The sequence below is a fragment of the Balaenoptera borealis genome, assembly GCF_965194805.1.
Source record: "Balaenoptera borealis genome assembly, chromosome: 8".
Classification (NCBI taxonomy): domain Eukaryota; kingdom Metazoa; phylum Chordata; class Mammalia; order Artiodactyla; family Balaenopteridae; genus Balaenoptera; species Balaenoptera borealis.
The window spans coordinates 114,578,463-114,603,033 of record NC_138865.1 but is presented as its reverse complement, the minus strand read 5'-3'; the positions used below and the strand labels follow the sequence as shown (position 1 = coordinate 114,603,033).

At 43.5% G+C, this 24,571-nt stretch overlaps 1 protein-coding gene and 1 pseudogene across 5 annotated transcripts in view; one reads left to right on the top strand and one right to left on the bottom strand.

Annotated features, from left to right (window-relative positions):
- STXBP1 (syntaxin binding protein 1) overlaps positions 1 to 16,766 on the bottom strand; it is a 69,974-nt gene extending 53,208 nt beyond the window's left edge. Inside the window, exon 1 of one of the 2 annotated variants that reach the window (XM_082402659.1) lies at positions 16,555 to 16,766. In XM_082402659.1, coding sequence (XP_082258785.1) covers positions 16,555 to 16,591 — 37 coding nt within the window. In that variant the 5' untranslated portion in view covers positions 16,592 to 16,766. The remainder of the gene's footprint in view (positions 1 to 16,554) is intronic. The other variant, XM_082402660.1, reaches the window with a different exon arrangement.
- A 2,897-nt stretch (positions 16,767 to 19,663) lies between these two features.
- The window catches only part of LOC309633624 (transcription and mRNA export factor ENY2 pseudogene), a 30,254-nt pseudogene continuing 25,346 nt past the window's right edge, over positions 19,664 to 24,571 (top strand). For 2 of the 3 annotated variants that reach the window (XR_014249598.1, XR_014249599.1), the window contains exons 1-2: positions 19,664 to 20,009; positions 20,600 to 20,717. The product of XR_014249598.1 is annotated as a transcription and mRNA export factor ENY2 pseudogene (transcript). The remainder of the gene's footprint in view (positions 20,010 to 20,599; positions 20,718 to 24,571) is intronic. The other variant, XR_014249597.1, reaches the window with a different exon arrangement.

Below are 24,571 nucleotides of genomic sequence, written 5' to 3'. Positions count from 1 at the left end.
AAAATAAATAAATAAATAAAATAAAATTCAAAAACAAAAACAAACAAAAAAAGATGTGGTATATATATATACATACAATGGAATATTATTCAACCATAACAAAAGATGAAATCTTGCCATTTGTGACAACATGGATGGACCTTGAGGTTATTATGCTAAGTGAACTAAGTTAGACGGAAAAAAAAAAATACTGTATGATTTCACGCATAGGAGGAATATAAAAAACAAACAAAATAAATGAACAAACCAAACCAAACAAAAACAAACATGTAGATACAGAGAACAGAGTAGTGGCGAAGGGGCGAAGGGGTGGGAGGGAGGAGGGCAAAATGGGCAAAGGGCATCAACTGTAGGGTAACAGATGGAAACTAAATTTTTTTTTTTTTTTTTAAATTTTTGGCTGCATTGGGTCTTTACTACTACACGAGGGCTTTCTCTAGTTGTGGCGATCGGGAGCTACTCTTTGTTGCAGTGCGCGGGCTTCTCATTGCAGTGGCTTCTCTTGTTGTGGAGCACAGGCTCTAGGCACGCAGGCTTCAACAGTTGTGGCACGTGGGCTCTAGAGCACAGGCTTAGTAGCTGTGGCGCACAGGCTTAGTTGCTCCACGCCATGTGGGATCTTCCCAGACCAGGGATGGAACCCATGTCCCCCGCATTGGCAGGCGGATTCTTAACCCCTGCATCACCAGGGAAGTCCCAAAACTAAATTTTTGGTGGTGAGCACACTGTGGGGTACACAGAGGTAGAAACATAGTGTTGTACACATGAAACTTATATAATGCTATAAACCAATGTTACCTCAATAAAAATAAATTTAAAAAAATTCAAGGGTGAAAAAGAGGGAGGCAACGGGACAGACTTCTGAGTTGACAGGTCATTTGTTCACCAATGGAGCAGGAGAAAGATTTATCATTTTTGGAAATGTTGGTTGAAAAAAAAACAAAAAGTGTATAAAATTAAATTAAATAGAAGGGTTGGAAGATAAAGCTGAGGAAATCTCCTGGAAAACACAGCAAAGAGCCAAAGAGAGAAATAACTGAAGAGAAAAGATAAGAAAATCAGAGGACCAGTCCAAGAGGCTCAACATCTGAATAGCAGGAATTCCACCAAGAGAAAACTGAGAAGAAATCATTGTGAAATTATTTAAGAAATGTTCCCAGAAGTAAACAGCATAAGTTGCTAAACTGAAGGGACCCAGTGAATATCCAGCAAACTGTGGTCCATGGGCCAAATTCAGCCTGCCGCCTGTTTCTGTACAGACCTTTACACTTTTAAAGGGGTGGGAAAAAAGAAGAAGTGGCAGAGATCATATATGAACCACAAAAACTATAGTATTTAAACACGTGGCCCTTTATAGAAAAAGTTTCCTGAACCTTGTCTTGCACAATGGATAAGAACAGACAAATACCAAGGCAAATTACCATGAAAGTACAGAACACTGGGGACAGAGTGAAAGTTTCAGAGGGGACAACATGGGATATGTACAAAAGATCAGGAATCCAATGGCTTCAAAAACTTCTCAAAGGCAACACTGGAAATTAAGATGACAGTGCAGCCGTGTCTTCAAAATTCTAAACGCAATTTCCAATGTAGAATTCTACACTCCTCCAAATCGTCAACGAAATATGAGGGTAAAATAGATATTTTCAGACATGCAAGGTCTCAATAAAATTACCTCCCTTTTCTCAGAAGCTCCTGGGAGATGAGCTCCACCAAAACAGAAGAGAGTAAACCAAGAAAGGAAGACACAAAATACAAGAGACAGGACAATTCAAAACAAGAGAGGTGAGAAAAATCCCAGGAGGATGGTGAATGGAAGTCCAGTGTACTGGGGATGCACTAGAGGAAGACTGCCAGTCTCTGCAGGAACGTGGCTTTACTTTTACCACATGGGTACCACGTCCAGGGCTCTTTATTCTGTTGCGTAGAACCAGGTTTCCCTGTGGCCTCATTTCATGTAGTGCAGATCTGCTGGTGATGAATTCTTTCAACTTTTTTGAAAGTGTTTATCTCGCTTTGTTGCTGAGGAATATATTCTCTGGGTATAAAATTCTATGTTAATATTTTGCATCTTTCAGTCCTTTAAAGACAGTGCTCTGCTACCTTCGAGCTTACATTGTTTCTGACAAGAAATCTGCTGCCATCTTTATCTCTGTACATAACGTGTCTTTGCTCTCTGGCTAATTAAGCATTTTGCTTTTTATCACTGCTTTTAAGCAATTTTGGTTATGATGTGCTTTGGTATAGATTTCTTCATGTTGCTTATGATTGGGATTCATTGGAATTCTTCGATCTAAGAGTTTATAGTTTTCATCAAATTTGGAAAATGTTCAGCTAATATTTTTTCAAATATTGTTTCTGACCCCCCTCATTCTTTTCACCTTTATATATATTAGGCTCCTTGACGTTGTCTCACATCTTGCTGATACTCTCTTGTTTTTATTCCCCCAATCTTTTTTCTGTTTCACTTTGAATCGTTTCTATTGCTTTGACTTCAAGTTCACTAATTTTTTCTTCTACAATGTCTAACTTGTAACCCTAACCTTTAATAAAAAGCATTTGTGTAGAGAGATAAAAACAAAGATGGCAAGAGGTTAACCATTGTGAAATCTAGGCAGAAGATAGGTGGGTAATCATTACACTATTCTTTCAACTTCCCAGTATGTTGGAAATTTTTCTTAATAAGGGATTGGGGGGCAGAGGAAGAATGAGTATTACCTCTCTATGAGAAACCGACCAGATCTTTCAGTCTCAGTGAAAGCTCAAAAAAGCTTATTACTCTAACTAGAGTTTCAAATTCCTTAAACGGTAAGTAGGAGAAAGAGATAGAGACGCCCCATGATGCAACCAAAACAGTAAAGTTCAAGGTGACCCCTTTCCCCAAGATTATGTGAGGGAAAGCAAACCAGAAAACTCTTGGTGGCCACATGATTGCCTCATCTTAAAATCCTGAAGTACTTTTATCCAAAAGATGATGAGATCTGTCGACTGAGTAATTTTAAGGGGTTCACCTCACAGTAGTCTATTGTTAAAAGCCTATAGTGTGAAATTCACACAGAGCAGAGGGCGACTCTTGTTCAGAGCCAATGTTCTATTCTTCAAATCCCTAGCAACTAGTACCAACAATATTGATGTGTCCAGAGACCAGGGAAAGGCCTCTTTGCTTCAACTCCTGGCTACACCAACGCTCAGAAGATGGGTGAAGAAAAACTATGAGAGAAGAAGGTCAGCAAGCCCTCTTCACCCCGTCACTGCCAGAGTAGGGGCTCTGAAGATCATCTAAACGTAAAGGTTCTTTCTTTCCCCCTCAGCTGCCAAACAGAAGCAGCTTTGTTCCTACTGCCATTAAGGGAAGTTCATGAGGATCATCTGAGACTGGATTAGAATTAGCTGGGAAGTCCTGAGCTCCCTCTAAACACAGTATAAGCAGCCTTCCCGCCCTTACCATTCTAACACTCCTAGCAGCTTATCCTTGTCATTGTGAATCTACGCTGGCACAGAACATAAAAATAATACTGCTTGTCCCCAACAGCCATGGAGAAGGAAGATCTGCCAATGCCATTCATCCAGCAGACTAGTACAACCTGACTTCCTGCTCCGGATGAGGCTGGACTAGATGCTCTATAATTCTTCCCAGACTGAAGATTCTATGATTTGATGGCATCTTTTTTTTTCTTTTAATTGGAGTATAGTTGCTTTACAATGTTGTGTTAGTTTCTGCTGTACAGCAAAGTGAATCAGCCACATGTATACATATATCCCCTCTTCCTTGGATTTCCTTCCCATTTAGGTCACCACAGAGCATTGAGTAGAGTTCCCTGTGCTATACAGTCTGTTCTCACTAGTTATCTACTTTACAGATACATCCATAGTAGTGTATATCCGTCAGTCCCAATCTCCCAATCCATCACACCACAACCCTACCCCCACCGATTTGATGGCCTCTTGACACAGCATAACACCCAAAATCCTCAGAGCCTTGCATTACGAGTGGCTATAATCATTTCCTCTTTCCTCCTCAAAACAATCCTGAACAACAAGGTTCAGACAGGCAAGGACTGACTTTAAGACACAGGGGAAACACCACAGCAAGAGTAAGTCCTGAAAAGTTTCCAACTGTCAAGGCCCCCAGCCTGGAGACTGGAGACTCATCACTGAATGAAGGCTCAGGCCTGCTTTGGGATGATTTGAAGGTGGACCCTGGGAGCCACAAAATCGTAGACACTGCTCTGCTAGCCTCCCTTCCCTCCTGACTCTCAAACCTGCTGGCTTTTCTTCCTGTACCTGGCTGTAAATGTTTGTGTCCCTCAGGGGTGAGCCCAGGCCCTCTTCTCACCCTGCACCCTCTCCTCTGTGATCTGACCCACTCTTTTTTTTTTTAAATTATTTATTTATTTTATTTTATTTTTTAAATTTTTGGCTGCGTTGGGTCTTCATTGCTGCGTGCGGGCTTTCTCTAGTTGTGGCAAGTGGGGGCTACTCTTCGTTGCGGTGCACGGGCTTCTCATTGCGGTGGCTTCCCTTGTTGCAGAGCACGGGCTCTAGGCACGTGGGCTTCAGTAGTTGTGGCACGAGGGCTCAGTAGTTGTGGCTCATGGGCTTAGTTGCTCCGCGGCATGTGGGATCTTCCCGGACCAGGGCTCGAACCCTTGTCCCCTGCATTGGCAGGCAGATTCTTAACCACTGCGCCACCAGGGAAGCCCCCAACCCACTCTTAACTCTTTCCAACACCTGATGACGCCCAACCCTAATCTCCAGCCCAGACCTCCTGCACATCTGCCCTTAGACAGTCCATAGGCACCAGAAGCACAACGCCTGCAAAAGGAAACGTTCCCCAGCAAACCTGCTTCTGCTCCTTCTTTCACATCTCAGTGAATGGTACGGACTTCCAATAGGTTGCCAAAGCGGGAAAACTGGGAATCTTCCCCCACTCCTTCTCCTCACCCTCTGCATCCAATCAATCACCATAACCTGACACTTCTACCCCTGAAGACTCCTTCAAGTCACTTTACTTCTCGCCACCTGCCGCTACTTCTCCATCCCCCCCGCCACCGCCTCCAGCCTGGACCACCACCATAGCTCCTAATTGAACCCTCCATCCAGCCTCCACACAGCAACCAGAGGTCTTTCTAAGCCATGTCCCTCCCTGACTTAAAGCCTTCAGTGGTGTCCCAGTGCTCCTGGAATAGGGATAAAGTTCCTTCACAAGCACAGGAAAGCCCCGAGCACCTCTCCAACTTCTCTGTGCATACTCCCTTGGCCCCCAGCTCCAGCCAGCCTCCAGCCTTCTCATTTTCTTGCCAAGCCTGGATATTTCTCTATGTGACTTACTGTCCCCCATACCCCATCACCACCACCCTCCTCTTGGCCAGCTCCTCCACATCCTCCGGGTCTCCCTCAGCCTCCCTCAGTACCCAGGCCTTGTTGGGGGCTCCACCACGTGCTCCAACATCACCACACCATAGTGCCCCTCTCAGGGCACTTACCCCAATGTATTACCGCTGCCTGTCTGAATTCCACTAGGACCAGGTCTCCTTATACACCATTACATCTGCAGCTCCCACACAGCTTCTGGCACATAGGAATGACTGCATAAACGTTGGCTAAATGAATAAAAACCCTTGGTCCCGGAACCCACCAAAGCATGCTGAAATGGAAACAAGCCATAATGTATGGTCCTGGGTTTCTCTGGCATCTCAGAAATCCTCCAAACAAGGAGTGACTGCTGGAGACTCTGATTCAAACCCGTCTCTTCACAGCTAGGCTCCAATGATTTTTTTAAAATTTGTTTGTTTTTCTCTACTTTTCTCCACATCTCTCTACATTTTTTAGCTCCCAAGAATAAAATAGGCTTTCCTAGTGCAATAATTACTTAATATCTCATTTACTTCCTACAAGGTCAGCTGTTAGGCCAAATCATTAGTAGACATTTAAAGTGAAATACCATCAGCATATAAGAAACAGAAAGAAAGGAATATTGGAAATCTGCCCTGTGAGAGCTTGCAACTTGAGCCATTAGTAGTTATTCTTACTTTGGAGCCCCAAAGACATATATTAAGATCAGATCAGTGTATATCAGAAGCAAATTGCTTTGTTTTAACCAACGCAAACTTTCCCAAAGAGCACTGAGCGGGCAACAGCTGGCTGTTATCTGGTGATTACTAGATCCTGTGTCTATCAAAACTATGAGCGATTTGTTTCCTTGACTCTGCTAAGGACTTACTCATAACCTTGAGCAGACAAACTTATCTCGGTAATTATATCTGTAAAATAATAATAACCCCTTATAATGACTCATTGTTTCTGAGCAATTTTTTTGATTATTATTTAATGCAAGCCTTCAAAGAATTCTGTGATGCTGGGATTAGAATTTCCAATTGAAAAAGATGTTAAATAACATGTCCAGGTCACCCAGCCCCTAAGGGTTGGAACTGGGACTGTCAGCTGGATGTTCTGACTTCTAGTCTAGAACGCTTTCCACTCCACAACACTGCTTCGCGCTGACTTTTTTTTTTTTTAATTTTAATTTTTAAAAAAGCCTGGGGACAAAAAGCAAGGAAAACTCATACTTGCTGCAATTCAAATGAAGTCTTGGCTATCTCGCCCTAACTTCAGTGCTAGCAACAGCCCTTCACAGGAGAAACTGATTGAAGCAATCAAATCAGAGGATCGCCTTGGGGATTCTCCAAGCACTTCTCACAGAGGCGAGCCACAGGACTGGGGTTCACGATTTATGGCTGTTGAGTTGCCAGTGATAACTTCACAATTTGGCCTGACTACTCCACTAAAGAAAAGATTCTGCATTAGCAGCCAAACCCCTGTTTGTCTAAGAGGTGCTATGTGCCAAAAACACCAGAGGGAAAATCTTTTAGTGCACATTCAAAAAGCCCTTTTTGGATCCTGTGGCAGATATGCTCTCTTATATCTGATGGGTGACACATGGATGGTCCCTGAGTCGCAAACTGCTTCGCATCGAAATTTTACCCCAAATTAAACTACTTGTCACCCTATCATAGAGTGACATTTAGTCCAAAACAAAGAAGACTGTGTTTAGAAATAAACGGCAAGAATACTGCATATTAAAAAACTACAGGGGGGCAGTGGGGAGGGGAGGGTGGGGAGCCTCTGGGATTCAACCAAAGCTGTACTCAAATGACAACTCATATCCTTAGATGCTTTTATTAGAAAAAAGTTAACCAAGCATTTGATTCAAGAAATTAGAATAAGAACACACACACACACACACACACACACACACACACACCCCCCACAGAAGGAAGAAACTGAGTTTTTTAAAAGACAATTAAAATAGACAAATCACTACCAAATACTTCCATGAAAATAATAATACTAACAGGGTAGAATGAGAAAAGAGATCACAATTACCAATGCAGAAGATATTTTTTAAATTATACAAATCTAATTTAAAGTTAATAAATTTGAAAATTTTAGGTTGAAAGGCCTATTTTATAAGAAAATATAAATTGTCAAAATTGATTCAAGAAGCTGAAGAAAGCCTGAATAAATAAATTTATAAGACTGTCAAATATTTATCCTCTTCCCCCCCAAAAGCAACAAATTCAAATAGCTTTATGGATAAATCATTCCTAACATTCAGGGAAAGGAATGTCCATGTTATTTTATCTATTCTGGAACATGCAAAAAGATAAGAAACTTCCCAATTCATTTAAGGAGAGAGAAATTCTGATGCAGAAGATCTGAAAAAGACGGGAGAGAGAGAGGAATTATATATATACACACACACACACACACACACACACACATATATATATATAAAATACATAGTATTCAACTGTTCATTCCAAATATTTCTTGAGTGCCCACTATGTACCAGCATTGTTCTAGGTGCCGGGGATACAGAAGTGAACAAAACAAAGGCTATGCTCTCACGGAGTTTACATTTGGCTGGTGGAGGCCGAGATAAAAAAAAAAACAAAGAAAACAGTAAGTATGAAATGTCAGATTTGACAATTCAGCATGGTGAGGGGGATGAGAAAGTAGAGGGAATTTCAATTTTATATAAAGTAGTCAGAGGAGACCTCACTGGTGAGGTGGCATTTGACCAGAGACCTAAAGGAATTAAGGGAACAGGCATGCAGATATCTGAAGGAGGAACATTTCAGACATAGGTAACAACAAATGCAAAGCCCTGAGGTGGGAACATACTTGGAATGATCAAAGAACAGCAAGAAGACTCCAATGCTAATGAATATAGACGCAAAAATAATAAGTAGAATTTGATAACACCAAAAAAGAACACTGCATGTCTACCAAGTAAGTTTATCTCAGAAATGCAATGAATGATTGCTCAATATTATAATTAATTATATTACATTACTAGATTAAATAAGAAAAACTGTACGATCGTTTCAAAAGAAACTAAACCAGTAGCTAAGCCTGGTTTTAAAAACAAAACAAAAACTCTCAGTAAGCTGGAACTAAAAGGAAGTAATTTGGATGTCAACTTCCTTAGGGAAGCTTTCTCTAACCTCCCCAGGCTTACACCAGACTACAGCCCTGTATCATTCCTTTGTAATTCTTATCACAATTATAACTAACAAATTATTTGTATTAACTGTAAGACTACCATATTAGAATCCTTTTAAAAAGTGAGGCGTTTTGGGGGCTTCCCTGGTGGCGCGGTGGTTGAGAATCTGCGTGCCAATGCAGGAGACACGGGTTCGAGCCCTGGTCTGGGAAGATCCCACATGCCGCGGAGCGACTGGGCCCGTGAGCCACAACTACTGAGCCTGCGCGTCTGGAGCCTGTGCTCCGCAACAAGAGAGGCCGCGATAGTGAGAGGCCCGCGCACCGCGATGAAGAGTAGCCCCCACTAGCCGCAGCTAGAGAAAGCCCTCGCACAGAGACCAAGACGCAACACAGCCATAAATAAATAAATTAATTAATTAAAAAAAAAAAAGTGAGGCGTTTCAAAAATATGATACGTTTAATTAATAAACTAGGAATGAAGATACAATGTGACCATTCAACAACAATTTTTAAAATTTAAATGAATTGTCTAAAAGGACACAGGATGAGAGTTATAACAAGAATAAGTAGTTTTTATTAAAAGTACACAGAAAAGGACTTCCCTGGTGGCGCAGTGGTTAAGAATCTGCCTGCCAATGAAGGGGACACGGGTTCGAGCCCTGGTCCAGGTAGATCCCACATGCCACGGAGCAACTAAGCCCGTGCACCACAACTACTGAGTCTGCGCTCTAGAGCCCGCATGCCACAACTACTGAAGCCCATGCACCTAGAGCCCGTGAGCCACAACTACTGAACCCACGTGCCTAGAGCCTGTGCTCCACGACAAAAGGAGCCACCACAATGAGAAGCACGTGCACCACAACGAAGAGTAGCCTCCACTCGCCGTAACTAGAGAAAGCCCGCGTGCAGCAACGAAGACCCAATGCAGCCAAAAATAAAAATATAAATAAATAAATAAATAAATTTATTTTTTAAAAAAATAAATAAAAATGGGCAAAGGGTTTGTGTAGACATCTCTCCAAAGAATATATACAAATGGTCAATAAGCACATGAAAAAATGCTCAACATCACTAGCTGTTAAGGAAATGCAAATCAAAACCGCAATGGGATACCACTTCACACCCACTAGGATGGCTATAACCAAAAAGACAGATAATAACAAGTGCTGGTAAGGATATTATGAAATAGGAGCCCTCATACACTGCTGGTGGGAATGTACAATAGTGCAGTCACTTTGGAAAACAGTTTGGCAGTTCCTCAAAAAGTTAATTACCATATGTCCCAGCAATTCTATTCCTAGGTATCTACCCAAGAGAACTGAAAACACGTTTCAAAAATAATAAGTATAACATAAATTCTTCCAATCCATGAACATAGTATATCTCTGCATTTATTTAAGCTTTGCTATCTTTCATCAGTATTTTGTAACTTTCAGCACACAGATCTAGAACACATTCTTTTAGATTTACACCCAAGTATTTCATGGTTTTTGTTCTACTATAAATGATACTATTTTAGATTTCAATTTCTAATTGTTCATTGCTAGTATATAGAAATACAATATATTTTTGTAAATTGACTTTGTGTCCTGCAACCTTGTTAAACTAGCTGCAATTCTCCTTATCATACAGTTCCTCCCTTATTTGTGAAGTTAAGAATTTTTATTTTCACATTGCAATACAGCAAAGAAACTAGAATATTAAAAGTAAATTTGTTAAAACGTCAGTTCTCCCCAAACCAATCTATAGATTCAAGACACTTCCAAACAGAATCCCAGAAGAATTTTTAAAATAGAAATTGACAAGCTCATTCTACAATTTATATGGAAAAGCAAATGAACCAAAAGAAGCAAAACAATTTTGAAAATGAAAAACAAAGCTGGAGGACTCACAATATCCAGTTTCCAGTCTTACTTTAAAGCTACAGTAATTGAGTCAGAATAGGTGTTAGTGAAAGCATACATATAGGTCAAGAAATAGAACAGGGAGTCCAAAAACAGACCCATCCAAAGATGGTCAATTGATTCTCAACAAAGAACAAAGACAATTCAATGGGGAAAAAGGATAGTCTTTTCAACAAATGGTGCTGGAACAAATAGACACTCACAAACAAAAAAATTTACATATACACAAAAATGAACTTTGATCATAGCTCACAATATATAAAATTAACTCAAAATGGATCAAAGACTAAATATAAAGCCTAAAACTATAAAACATCTAGGTGAAAACACAGGAAAAAAAAAAAAAACAAACATAGAAAATCTTTGTGAACTTGGGTTAGGCAGAGATTTCTTAGATAGGATACCAAAAGTACAATCCATAAAAGAAAAAATTGATAAATTGGACTTCATAAAAATTAAGAACTTCTGCTCTTTGAAAAATACTGTTAATAGAATGAAAAGACAAGTCACAAACTGTGAGAAAATATTTGTAATTCACGTATCTGATGAAAGAAACGTACCCAGAATACATAAAGACCTCTCAAAACTAAAATAATAAGAAAACAGACAATCCAATAAAAAATATGCAAAAGATTTGGACAGTTCACCAAAGAAGATACACAGATGGCAAATAAACACATGAAAAAATGCTTAACACTATTAGTCATTAGGAAAATGCAAATTAAAATCATAAGATACCACTACCTCTGAGAATGGCTGAAATTTTTTAAACTGACAATACCAAGGACTAACAAGGATGCTGGTGAAAAATGTAAAACGGTATAGCCACTCTGGAAAACAATCCGACAGTTTCTTATAAAGTTAAACACACACTTATCACACAACCCATTAATCCCACTCCTAGGTATTTACATATCCAAGTGATATGTTCACACAAAACCTGTGACTGCTTCTAGAAGCATTATAGAAGCATTTGCAATTGCCCAGAAAGTGAATAACTCAAATGCCCAAATGCCCTTTAGCTGGGGAATGGAGAAACTATAGTACATTCCTACAACAGAAGAGTAGTTGGCAATGAGAAGGGACAAACTACAGATATATGCAACATGGATGATTGTCAAATGCATTATGCTAATTTAAAGAAGGCACATTCAAAACGCTACATACTGTATGATTCCATTGATACGACATTCTGGAAAAGGCAAACATATAGGGACAGAAAACAGTTCAGTGGTTGCCAGGGCCTGGGGGTGGGAGGGCAGGATGACCATAAAGGGGCTGCACAAGGGAATTTGGGGGATGATGACCTGTTCTGTATTTTGATTATGGTAGTGACTATATGACTGTACGTAATGGCTGAAATTTGAAGAACTGTTCACTAAAAAGGGTAAATTTTACTTATGCAAATTACACCTTATTTTAGAAATGAAAAATGCAACATGCATTTAATATATTTCAAAATATAACACTTAAATTATCTGTATGCTAACCAAAGTTTCTTTAAAAAAAAAAAAAAGTGTAAGAATGAATGAAAACTGCTTCAACCTAGGTGTCCTCTCAACTTCTGACACATCCTATGACTCAGGGCCCCATCTGAAAAAGGTATGTAATATATTTAATATACAAATTGAAACTACATTCTTTTCCAAAAGAATGTGATTCTTATAAACTAACATGAGGAGAAATTGCTAACAGCTAGGAAACAAGAAAAACAGTACATTTTGTAATCCTTGCATCTTTGAAACACACTGACAAAACTTCAGGGAATGAGTAAATTTTGGATTACAACATGGATTTACATAATTGAAACATCATCCATCAACATAAACTAGATAAAAAAATGCCTCAAAAAAAATGAAATTCTCGAGATTGAGACTGACATATATACACTAATATGTATAAAATGGATAATAAGAACCTGCTGTATAAAAAAATAAATGAAATACTAAAATTTTCTAAAAAATGAAAATTGATGACTAATAAGAACCTGCTGTATAAAAATATAAATAAAATAAAAATCAAAAATTATTTTAAAAAAAATGAAATTCTCCTTTCTCTTACAATCTCTTTGCAAAGTCAACAGCAGGAAAAAAAAAAAAAGAAAAAAACCCAACTATATTTTATAGAAAGAAAATAAAGAAAAAAAAAAAGTAAAGAAATGAGTAAAACTGGAAACAGAAGTTGGGTCAGGTTACAAATCATCCATACATTCTTCAGGTCTATTCTTCCATTTTCCAGCTCATTTGCACCTCGTTCAAGAAGTTTACCGAAGTTTACCAAAGACTCCACTTTCTCCCCCAAAACCCTGGCCCCACAGGAGAGAAGTATTCTATCTCTTCTTACAATCCTCTAACACTTGTACTGAACCTCTTTGTTGATCTTTTCATAAGGATAATATTGACTGAATTTACTGTGTGTCAAGAACTGTATCAGACGTTATACCTGCATTACCTCATTTAATACTCATAGAACCACATAAGGTAGGTGCTATTATTACCCATTTTATAGATGAAGAAATTGAAGCACAAAAGGGTTCCATTATTTACCAAAGTCACACAGCTAATAGTGGTAGATCAGAATTTTATCCCAGGTAGTTCAAATCCAGAGCCCATTCTCTGAATCGCTATACATAAAGATTAAGTCATTCATCCAACATTTACAAAGACTAAGCACTAACTCTCACACTAAAGACAGACTTAACAGAAAAACAAATATCATATCTTAATGCATATATGTGGAATCTAGGAAAATGGTACAGATGAACCTGTTTGCAAGGCAGAAATAGAGACACAGATGTAGAGAACAAACATATGGACACCAAGCGGGGAAAGGCAGGGGTGGGATCAATTGGGAGATTGAGATTGACATATATATACTAATATGTATAAAATAGATAACTAATGAGAACCTGCTGTATAGCACAGGGAACTCTACTCAATGCTCTGTGGTGACCTAAATGGGAAGGAAATCCAAAAAAGAGGGGATATATATGCATATAACTGATTCACTTCGCTGTACAGCAGAAACTAACACAACATTGTTAAGCAACTATACCCCAATTTAAAAAAGAAGAAAAAGAAAAAAAAGGAGTATACAAATACCAAAAAAACCCCAAACCGGACAGACTTAAGAATAAGATGAGGTCCTACTCTCCCGTGAAAGAGCTTCTGGTCTAGTTGGAGACCAACACAAAGAAGTGCAATACACTGGTTATACCTTAAGTATGTCAGGGGAGTGACAGGGAGGGCATCTCAGGATTGTCTGTGTCTGTCACAACAGTGTGACACTGTTCCATATTTTAGTGTCCCTGTATTCCCCCATAATTCCTACCAGGCTCTGAACTAACCTTTGTTGAATGAACAGCTAACACCCATCTCCTTTACTTTTGTTGTATCCGTACCTACTGCCACTCTAAAACTCAACTTAGAAAGATGTGACAGGAAGCCAAAAACTACATTTACCTTCCTCTCAGTCATATCCTTAAGAACGTTGATTCATTCCATGAATATTTATTGGCTACCACCTATGACCAGCCATTGTTTTTGGTATGGGATACAGGGATGAACATATCAGATAAAGACCATGCTCTCCCGGAAGCAACATTCAAGTGGATGAAACAATCAAACAAGTACCAAAAAACAAAAACAAACAGACAAAAAATCCACCAACCAAAAAAACAAAAAATGAAACAATATCACTTCAGATCATTTTAAGTGCTATGAAGAAAATAAAATTAGGGAATATGATAAACAGTGACTATGAGGTGTTAATTTAGACCGGGAAGACCAGGCTGTGAAGATGACATTTAAACTGGTGCGTGTTGGTTAAAAAACATCTTTGTTTTACTCCTATTTGTAGAGGAAAAAGGCAAAGCTAGAAACCCCATCCGAAATTAGGAGTCAGAATTAACAGAATTCTTTGTGTCACTGACAAAGAATTGCAAAAATAGTTTTTCCAAAATTTATACGTAACTCAATTGTTATAGAAATAGAATGCTTTTCACACATTCACCAACTTTATGTAAAATTGGTTTGGTTTTATTTTTGTAAACAGTGGCTTTGCTTTATTTCAGAAAATAAATTTTGACCATATTGCACGTTAATTTTTTTTTGATACTTGCTTCTGAAAGTTGGGGGGAGCTACCTGCATGAACAAGGGTCACAGCAAAAGGATGCAAAAACGTGATTTCTATAACACCTGTTTTCGGGATTTTGTTTTAAAAGCACCTTATTCAAATATAACATTTAAAAGAATGTAACATAACAATCCACATTTCACAACCCTTTAAAAGGCATACTGGAAGGAAATGGTATATCTAGAACAATGAAGAAAGTTATTTTTTACTAATACTGCAAGGAAATGGACAAGAGGTTTTTAAAAAATTAATTAACACTGATTTTGGCAAGTCATTTAACTGCTCTGAGCCTCCATTTCTTTCCCAAAGGTAAAATGAGGGTGTTGACATTAAGGATCCCTATGGGTCCTTTCAGTCCTAAAGCCTTTTTAAAGGCTTTGATTGGCCTTTAAAAATAGAAGGTACGTGATTCAGAACCTTTACCACATGGGGAAGGCAGGCGATAATCATCGTGGGCACTTTTTAAAAAACTTGCTCATTTTGGGGTTCAATTTTTACAACAATTTTCTTCTGGTGTAATAGGTCAGATAAGGTTGTACAATTGGGAATATTTTCTATATATCGACGAAAAGAATAAGGAAGAAGAAACAATTATGATGCCTCAAAAGGACCATTACAGTCAAAAACATTTGACAACCAGAGAGAGAGCGAGAGAGAGGAATTGCTCTAATATGACAGAATCATTGGAAAGGAAACTAATTTCCACCATTTTTATTCTATTTCCTTTCTTATCCTCTCCCACAAAGTCCACTTTTAATTTTCTCTCAATTCCAAAAGAGGTAGCGAAAGTTACAGCAATCCTCTCACATTTTCTGTTAAAGAAACAGCCGAAATATTGAAGAGGCACGATTTGTCTACACAGATCATCAAGCTTATTTAGCACTGGGGACGCCGTTTTCCAAATATTACCACCGTCACAGCTCACTCCGCTGCAGCCCACACGCTCCACCATCCATTTTTAAAAATCCATTTACGTTGAGCCTTTCATCCAAACCCACGAACAACCATTTCCTCCCTGCAACAGTGGCTGGAACTGCCCGAAACCAAGCATCGGCTGAGTCCTGCTAACAGGCAGACTGCAGACTGCGGTGCTGGGCAGGGCCACTCCTCCCGCGCACACTAAAGCTTTCCTCGTCTCCCGGGTGATTTAAGACAGTTCAGGACCCGGATAAGACCCCGCCCTTGAAGCCAAGACCCAGGATCGGGAGGAGGACAGAGGCGGCCTCAGCCCAGCAGAGCCAAGCCTCTGGAAAACAGGCTTCTCTCCAGCTGCCAGGAGTGGCCCAGGCTGGGCGAGCGGCGCGTCGGAGCCAGGGCGCGCGGAGCCGCTCCCAGGTGGGTCTCTGCAGCCGGGGACCGCGGCTCCGGCTCCAGGGAGGGAGGAGGAAGGGGGAGGAGGACGCAGGCCGGGATCTCGCTCGTCACGACTCACGAAGGAGGGTGGGAAAGAGGGAGGGACTGGAGACGGGAAAAGGAGTGGAATCAAGGAGCTTAGGGAATAAAGAAGGCGAGGAAAAGGAGAGAGGAAATGAGGGGAAGGTACTGGGAGTGAAGAATGGGGGTGCAGGGGAGGATAATAGGCTGCAGGGGGTAAAGGCGAGGTGAAGGGGGAGCGATGGGGTGCCAGGGGTGAAGGGGGAGGGATGGAGCGATGGGGGTGGAGGGAGATGGAGGTAAAGAGGGAAGAGCGGGATGGGGCGAAGAGGGGAGGGGTGGGATGAAGGGTAAGGGATGGAGCAAAGGTGGGGGGGGCGGAAGGGGAAGGAATGCGGGAAGGGAAGAGCAGGGGAAGAAGGGAAGAGGGCGCGGGCCGCAGGAGGCCGGGAGGGACTTCCCTCCGAGGAGGGCGGCGCCGGAATAACGGGACCCTCCCAGCCAGGAGCCCCGGGCCGAGCGGGGCGAGAGGCCAGCGCGGAGGCCGGGGCGCTGCGGGCAGGTACGGCGCCCGGCTTCTCCCGGGCAGCCGTAGCCGCCGCCTGCGGGGAGGACCCCGACTCCACTTACTCTCTCCGACCACCGCTTTGAGGCCAATGGGGGCCATCGCGCTGCGCGAGTCTCTGGGCTCCGAGCCTCCTCACGCGACGCCTGCGGACACCGCCGCCTCCCCGGGTCGCCGCGCTCCGCTAGCTGCAGCCAGCCGCCCTGCAGCCGCGCTCGGGATCGACTGACGCGCGGACTCGGCGCGGGGGCGCGGCGCGAGCCAGAGCGAGGCTCCCGACCCGCCAGCGCGCGGGGGGGGCGGGGCCGGCCAGGGGCGGGGTCTCGCGCCAGCCGTTAGCGTCACCCGCTCGCCTCCGCCAATCGCACTGCGGCCCGGAGGCTCGGCCCCGCCCGCCGAGATGCGGCTGGAAGCGAGGAGGTCCCTGGCTGGTGGGAGAACCACGCCCTTCCCCCCACCTCACGCGCCGCGCGCGGCCGGGACACCGCGCGCTCCCGGGGCGCTGGGTCCAAGAATCTTCTCCGCAGCCTCCGCACCTGAATCCCTGGCCTCAGGCTACCGACGCATTCCATCTTCCTGAAACCCCGCTGTGGTCTGTCTTACCTATTTCTGGGAGCCTTACATCCACCTCTCACCCCCCCACCCCCCACCCCCGCCCACAAAAGGAACTCAGAAACTAGATCTCTTATTAGTAGTACGCACTCTCCAAAACAACGTAACGTAAGGTTTATCGACACCATCTTTATCTTTTTGGGTACCCATATCCATAAATCCACCATTCACTGAGCTCTTACATGCATCATCTCATTAAATCCTCGCAATAATTGGACATTGTTTTTAATCTCCATTTTCAGATAAAAAAAAAACAGGCTCAAAAACGGTACTAGACTTGCTCTCAGGTTGTGTTTCATTCATTAGCAAATATTTATTGTTCTCTCACTACTATATGTAAGCCGCTGTTCTAGGCATTGGAGCTCCAGCCATGTACAAGGCAGACACCGATCCTAGTCTTTGGGCAACAAAAGTCTAGAAATATCTAGGTCCCAAATCGAATAGGAATATGCTGTGGGACGACTCTGATCAGTATCTCCTTCCTGGAGTCCACATTTACCAAAGTGGTCCCAGGTCAGTTTTTGCTCGATTTAGTTGACAGGGGAGATTGCTTTTGAAATATGGGACAGGGCTCCCCTCTGGCTTCAAAGAAAAATGAGTTGAGCCAATTTAAAGTCAAAAAGGACAAGAGAACTGGTAGTCATAATATCAATGAATACTCATTAAATTTTTGGAACAGCTCTGTGAGCTAGCTCCTTTTCTTTATATTATTAAGAAATATAATATTTTACAGATGAGGAAACAGACTCAGAGAAGATAAATGCCTTGCTAGTAAGTGACAAAGGAAAGATCTAATTTTAGAATCTGAATTCTGAACCATTATTTTATACTGAGCAACAATTAAAGAAGTTGAGGCCTAAAGGAGGACTTTCCTAAGGTCACACAGTGAACACTGGCTGAGCCAGGACGAGGGACCACATGTCCTAGTTCAGCCACCAGCCCCAGGGCATGAAGATTTGACCATCTTCTCATCCTCAGTTCAGTCCACCCTAACAGGACCTTCATATGGCTTCCCAGAAAGGGAAAGTGTTCACCTGTCATCTCTTCGTGTCTAGGCTCTGCCTTTTACCCAAGGAAGGTACTGATAACCTTGGGTTGCATTTGGAAAAGGAGGAGATAGTTTGTAAATGTGAGGGGAACTAGGATGCACTTGTGATGCCACATGCTCCCTCCTTGACCCTCTGGCACGTGTCAACAGAGACTGCCCTCAAGGAGCCGGTATTCTAGCTGAGGAGACAGACAGGAATCAAGGAGTTAATGTTCTAATAAGTGCTGAAGCAGAAGGACAGAGGGTTCTGAGAGCAAATGACAGAGCACCTGACCCAGTGGACCAGGTAGGGTGCAGTCAGGGCAGGCTTCCTGAGATTAGTAAAAGGTAGCGAGAGGGGACAGGGAGAGTGTCCTAGGCAGATATACAGAAGGTGTCAGAAAGGAGTTTGACTTTTCCAGGAACAGAGAGGCACCAGTGTGACCAGAGGGAAGAGAGTCTGAGGGACAGAGTAGGAAAGAAAGCTGCTAGAGGTAGGCCTTGTTGCAAAACTCCAGGACTTTTGGGTGGCCTGGAACCTGCCTGGAGACCTCCTTAAAGTCCACAGAAAATAAAACATAGAAGCTCCTTATTTCCTACAGAAGGATAAAAAAAGAAATTCTTTCCTGTGCATGTGTACCTGAGATGTTTAATAGGGATGGCAAAAATCAGAACAGATGTTGTTTTAAATAGGATGGTTGAAAAAGCGAGTAGGGTGACAGACTGTGAACTCACTCAGGAACCCCTGACTCAGGAGTGTCGGATTGGAATCTCTCTGGATGTAGAATGCAAGACCTGTTCCAAGACCTCTTGACATCTCTGAGCCTTGATTTCTCCATCTGTGAAACAGGGACAATAAAACTTCCAGGCTTCTCTAGAAGGGTGCCTCTGAGGACCCAGGGTGATGACCTGCACGATAGGATAAAATCCTCCCTCAGTCATCACACAGCACTATCCTTTGCACTGTATTCTTTATGTGCAATACGTTTGATACCCGCCAGGCACCACGCAAAGGGCTCTCATGAATTTTCATCGAATTCTCACTACGGCCCCACGAGGTCGGAGCTATTATTTTTTTAAAATAAATTTATTTATTTATTTATTATTTATTTTTGGCTGCATTGGGTCTTTGTTTCTGCGCGCGGCTTTCTCTAGTTGGCGGCGAGCGGGGGCTACTCTACATTGCCGTTGCGCGGGTTTCTCGTTGCGGTGGCTTCTCTTATTGCGGAGCTCAGGCTCTAGGCGCGCAGGCTTCAGTAGTTGTGGCGCAGGGGTTTAGTTGCTCCGCAGCATGTGGGATCTTCCCAGACCAGGGCTAGAACCGGTGTCCCCTGCAGTGGCAGGTGGATTCTTAACCACTGTGCCACCAGGGAAGCCCCCGGTGCTATTACTATTACATTTTCCAGGGGCACAGGGAGGTCAAGTCACTTGCCCAAGGTCACACGGCTCTAAGAGCAGACCTGGGACTTGCGCTCTGGCTTCCTGATGCCCAGAGGAGAACGTCCAGCGCCCAGGTGCAGCCGCAGCTCCCTGACCCAAGGACAGGTTTAGATGTGTGGACCTCTTGCTGGGAGCGTATCAGCAACGGGAACCGAACCTCTTGGGAGTCGGGACTCAGGCGGGTCCGCTAACCCTTGCCCCTGCCCAGCCTGAGGGGGTCGGGTGGGGGGCTGCGGCCCCTGGATGCGCCGGTTTGGTCCGCGGCCCCGCCCGCCCGCTGGGCAGGTGCACTTGTAGCTGCGCATGCGCGGCCTGCAGCCTCTGCAGAACCAGGGTGCCGGCCAACCTCTAGGGGTGGGAAGAATCCTGTGATTTACGCTTAGGTCACGTGACGGCGGGGAGCTTGCTTGCGGCTTGGCCGCTGCGCCAGGAGCCCGGCAGGTGGGAGACGGATGCCGAACAGAGAGGGGAGAAGCTAGGGGGTCAGGGACTAGAGAACGGGGGTGGTGGGGGCGGGGAGAGAGGGACAAACAACCCGGAGTAGGCAATGGGGCGGAGCAGGGAGAGACGGAAGAAACCGAGTGCCGTGGCCTCCACCAGCCCTGATAGCGCGGACCAACTGACTTGGGCCCCCCACGTACAGGGGCCTGTTGGAGAGCCCTGGTCCAGAGTCTGGGCCTCTTGGAGGGCCCTGGGTCCAGAGTCTGGGCCTCTTCTCCGACAGTCTCGGGCTTGCACCTGCCTCCCTTCTGCTTTTAAGCTGCATCATCAGCTGCATTTTTCCGTGTTCACCCCCACCCCCTCCTCCTGGTCTCTGGGCTTTTAGATTCTGCTGCATTCTTCTAGAAGCAGTTTCTAAAGAATTCAAGATAATGTTAATAAGATTCTTTACCTAGTACCGGGAACCTATTAAGGACCCAATAAATGTTAGCTATTAATATCATTAAATTTGGCATAATGAGTCTGAATACATCAGTGCTGAATACAGTTATGGAGCGTTCAGTCGGTTTCCTGTTTTTTTGCTGCTGTAGTTCACGGGCAGAGAATGAAAATGTAATTGTCTCCAGCGCAGCCACCCACTACCGCCCACATCTACGAAGAGCGGCAGGGCCTGGAGTGCTTCAGGTTGGTACATCCTTGCCGGAAAGAGTGAGTTAACAGTTTTTTGTGTTTGAGGTCGGAATACACTATGAAAAAGGCTTTGTTTTCAAAAGCGTAGGCTAGGTTCTCAAACTCAAAGGAGTGTAGGGGCCAGGCAGATGTGAGTAACACTACAGATGTGGCCAAGGGTGAAGCACGTGCCTTGCGGGGAGTTGGGGGGGCGTGGGGCAGTCCTTACTCAGCTCCAGCCACTGGTTTACGTGCAACGATCAAGGATCTTGATTGTAAACATTTCGGCATCCCCCAGTAAGTCGAAGTGTTGCAATGGATTAAAAAAAAAATGTAGGGCTTCCCTGGTGGTGCAGTGGTTGGGAGTCCGCCTGCTGGTGCAGAGGACACAGGTTTGAGCCCTGGTCCGGGAGGATCCCACGGGCCGCAGAGCAGCTGGGCCCGTGCGCCGCAGCTGCTGAGCCTGTGCTCTAGAGTTCGTGAGCCACAACTACTGAGTCCATGTGCCACAACTATTGAGGCCCACACTCGTGGAGCCCATGTTCCACAACAAGAAAGACCACCTTAATGAGACACCTGTGCACTGTAAGGAGAGGTGGTCCCCGCTCGCTGCAGCTAAAAAGAGAGCCCACATGCAGCAGCGGGAACCCAATGCAGCCAAAAATAAGTAAGTTTCTTAAAAAAAAAATTTAATAACACCACACTGGCTAAACAAAACACTTCTGAGGGCCACATCCAGTCCCCAGGTTACCTGCATGTAAACTCTGGGGGATTAATACCTCTTCTGGAAGGGGGAGGTTGGATTCCCCCAAGGCACAGGTTCTGAGGAGCACTGACTTCTCTCCCATGCACATAGAGTCCTGGAGCGGTCAGGGCTTTGGACAGGGGTGGTGGTGGTGTGAATGCCTGGGCACCAAGCGCTAGGACCTTCCCCCGTGGCCCTGAGAGCCAGGAATGAGTCCCTCTGCTTAGCCTGGCTCTGGGGCAGCAGATTAGGGCCAACCACTTTTGGATGGACTGGTGAGCACTGTGGTGGCAGCCTCTGAGGACAGCTGTTGTGGACAGCTCAGTTTTGCCTGGACTGTGAAAGTCCCGTAGTCCTGATCCAGCCCAGGAACAAGGAGAGAGCCACACAAAAATACCATCCAAATGAAGTTGAGCAACCTCAGACGGTGGGGGCTTCAAGCGAGTTTTATTCAATTTAGAGAAATAAAGAAATATGACATTGTTTACACCTTGGCTATCAGAGAACAATTCATGCCTTTTACGTGTTAAATTGCCGTGGGATCCCAGGGGAAGAAGTTTTCATTCCAACTGGAGAAATAATTTGGTTTAGATGTGGTTTGTTTTTGGCCAGTGGGGCCAGAAAGCTTCATGGAAGAGGTGGCATTTGAGCTGAGCCTGGAAGCTGAGAAGAGAGAGAAGATCAAATCCAACCAAAGAAAAGAGCATAGGCCCACGGTTCCCAAACTGTGTGCGAGGCACCCTGGGGTGCCACAGCAAATAGGAACACGGTGGAGTATTTTAAATTTTGGAGAGAAACACAATGATGCTTATCATCTGTCGGACACTGTGGAACCTGCTAGCTGGAAGTAGTTCATAGTTTCAACATTAGACTCTGCTACATTTCTTTCTATGACGTACATGTCTTTGAAACTGAGTTTTCAGCAATCGATGTGGTAGAAGAAAATAACTCATGAAAATCAATGTGGAACAGGAGACTGAGAGTGTTAATGTCTGATGTGGATTCTAAGGTCTGAGAAGGTGCACATATCTTGTTAGTAAGGAGTGGTGGTTTTAGAATTACATGAAATTTTTTTTCTTTCAATTTATGGGTACTGTTTTTTCAAATGGCTACTAAGTTGTTAGGATATAACGGAAGTTGTTTGGTCCTGACTACTTCATAAACAGAGCTATCGGGTTTTTCTTTGGGTCTGGGATGCTGTGAAAACATACTGAGACACAAAGGCTGCCACGTTTGGAAACCTCTGGCATAGGCAAAGTGTGAATTCATTAATTCAGCAATACTTATTGAGCACCTACTGTGTGCCAGGCACGGTCCTAGTCATTGCAGGTACAGCAATGAACAAAAGAGAAAATTCCTTGTAGATACGAAACTGACATTCTAGAGGGGGAAACACCATAAATATGTAAATAGTAAATTAGTATGTTAAAAAGGTGATAAATGCTATGATGATAAAAATAGAGTAGGGTGATCAGGGTTAGGCTTGGGTAGGGGTTGGAGGGAGATAGTTTGCATTGTAAAGGGGATAGGCAGGTTAGACTTCATTGAGAAAATGTTGGGTATGAGTTCAAAGTCAGGAGTCAGATCTGGGCACCCCTGTCAGCACATACAATGTGGATGACTTCAGGAAGAGTGACTCACGTGACCCAGGGGGTTAGGGATTGGTCATGTAAAGGACACTGGGAAGAACTCCAGTTTAAGGCTGAGTGAACGGAGCAGAGACCAGAAGGAGGCAGAGAGGAAATGGTCAGAGAGGTACAGGGTGAGTCAGGAGTGCAGAAAGACGGCAGAGCTAACAACACCTCATGCCCCAGGGCTCTGACTAAAAATAAAAGACATCGGTGGGTCTGGTCGTTGAGAGGTCACTGGTGACCTGGGCAAAAGTCAGAGTGCAGACAGGGAAGGACTGACTGAGAGGAGAGGGGGGCTATCCTCCAAACTTCTTGAAAAAGTATGGACTTATCTTTCTGCAAGAAAGACAACAAAGAGGAAAAGAAAGGCTGGATGACCCACAGGGGATCAGAATCAGGCGAACTTTTTTGAATAAGGGGGAACCTCTCTCTCTCATTTTTAAATGAAACTTTAAAAAAACACAGAAAAGTAATAAAGCAAATTCCCATATGCTCCTTCCCCAAGAGAAAAGAACAGTTAATGTTTTGCTTCAGGATTTTGTTTTAGAAAAATAGATCTGATTATATCAGGCGGATTCTTTTTCCTCCTGAAACCTCACTAAAATACTAGCAGGGGAATTCTAAAAAAGTTTAAATCCACGAGGACACAAAGAACAGGAAGAGAGGCAATGGGAGATGAGAGATGGTGACAAAACTTTGGAAGATGAACAGCACATGGTTGAGGGTTGATGAGTGAATAGAAAAAAGGAAGTGGAAATATGAACCTCCAGAAGGAGACTAGCCACTCAACCACGGAACCTTGGAAAAGTTCAGGAATCATTGGTACCAGGTACTTCCAGAGGTGGGAGTGAAAGGATGGGCTGAAAACAAAAGACTGGTAAAGAAAAGGATGAGTCGGACCACCAGATCCCCTCCACCACCCTGCATAGTCAGGTGACTACCCCTCCCCAGCAGAATGGTAAACAATGATGATGGTGACGGTGATGGTGACATGGTGATGGAAGCAAGCATATACGGGGCATACTGTGTGTCAAGCACTCTTCCAAGCTTGTCACATATATCAGTTCATTTAACCCTAACAGTCACCTGTGAGGTATTTACTATTATTATCTCCATTTTACACACGCGGAAACTGAGCCATTTGTCCAAGGTCACACAGCCAATAAGTGATAGGGCCAGGATTCAAACCCTGGCATGTGGGAGGTAAGGATAGACAGTAGAAACCAGTGAGTACTCCTGTGGTTTGGACTTCATTTGTCTCTCCATGAAAAGCCATGAGGATGGGGATGGGAGAGGAAGAACATAATTGAGATGAATAAAAATAGCACCACCTCCTTGGCACCCTGATGTGCCAAATGCTTCACGCACATTATCTCTTTTAATCCCCTCCTCAAATCCTATGAAGTACGTATGATGATTTATATCCATCTTATAAGATGAGGAAACTGACACGTAATGCATTCTGGGGCACATAGTCAATTTCTGGGCAAACCAGGATTTGAACCTGGTATGTCTGA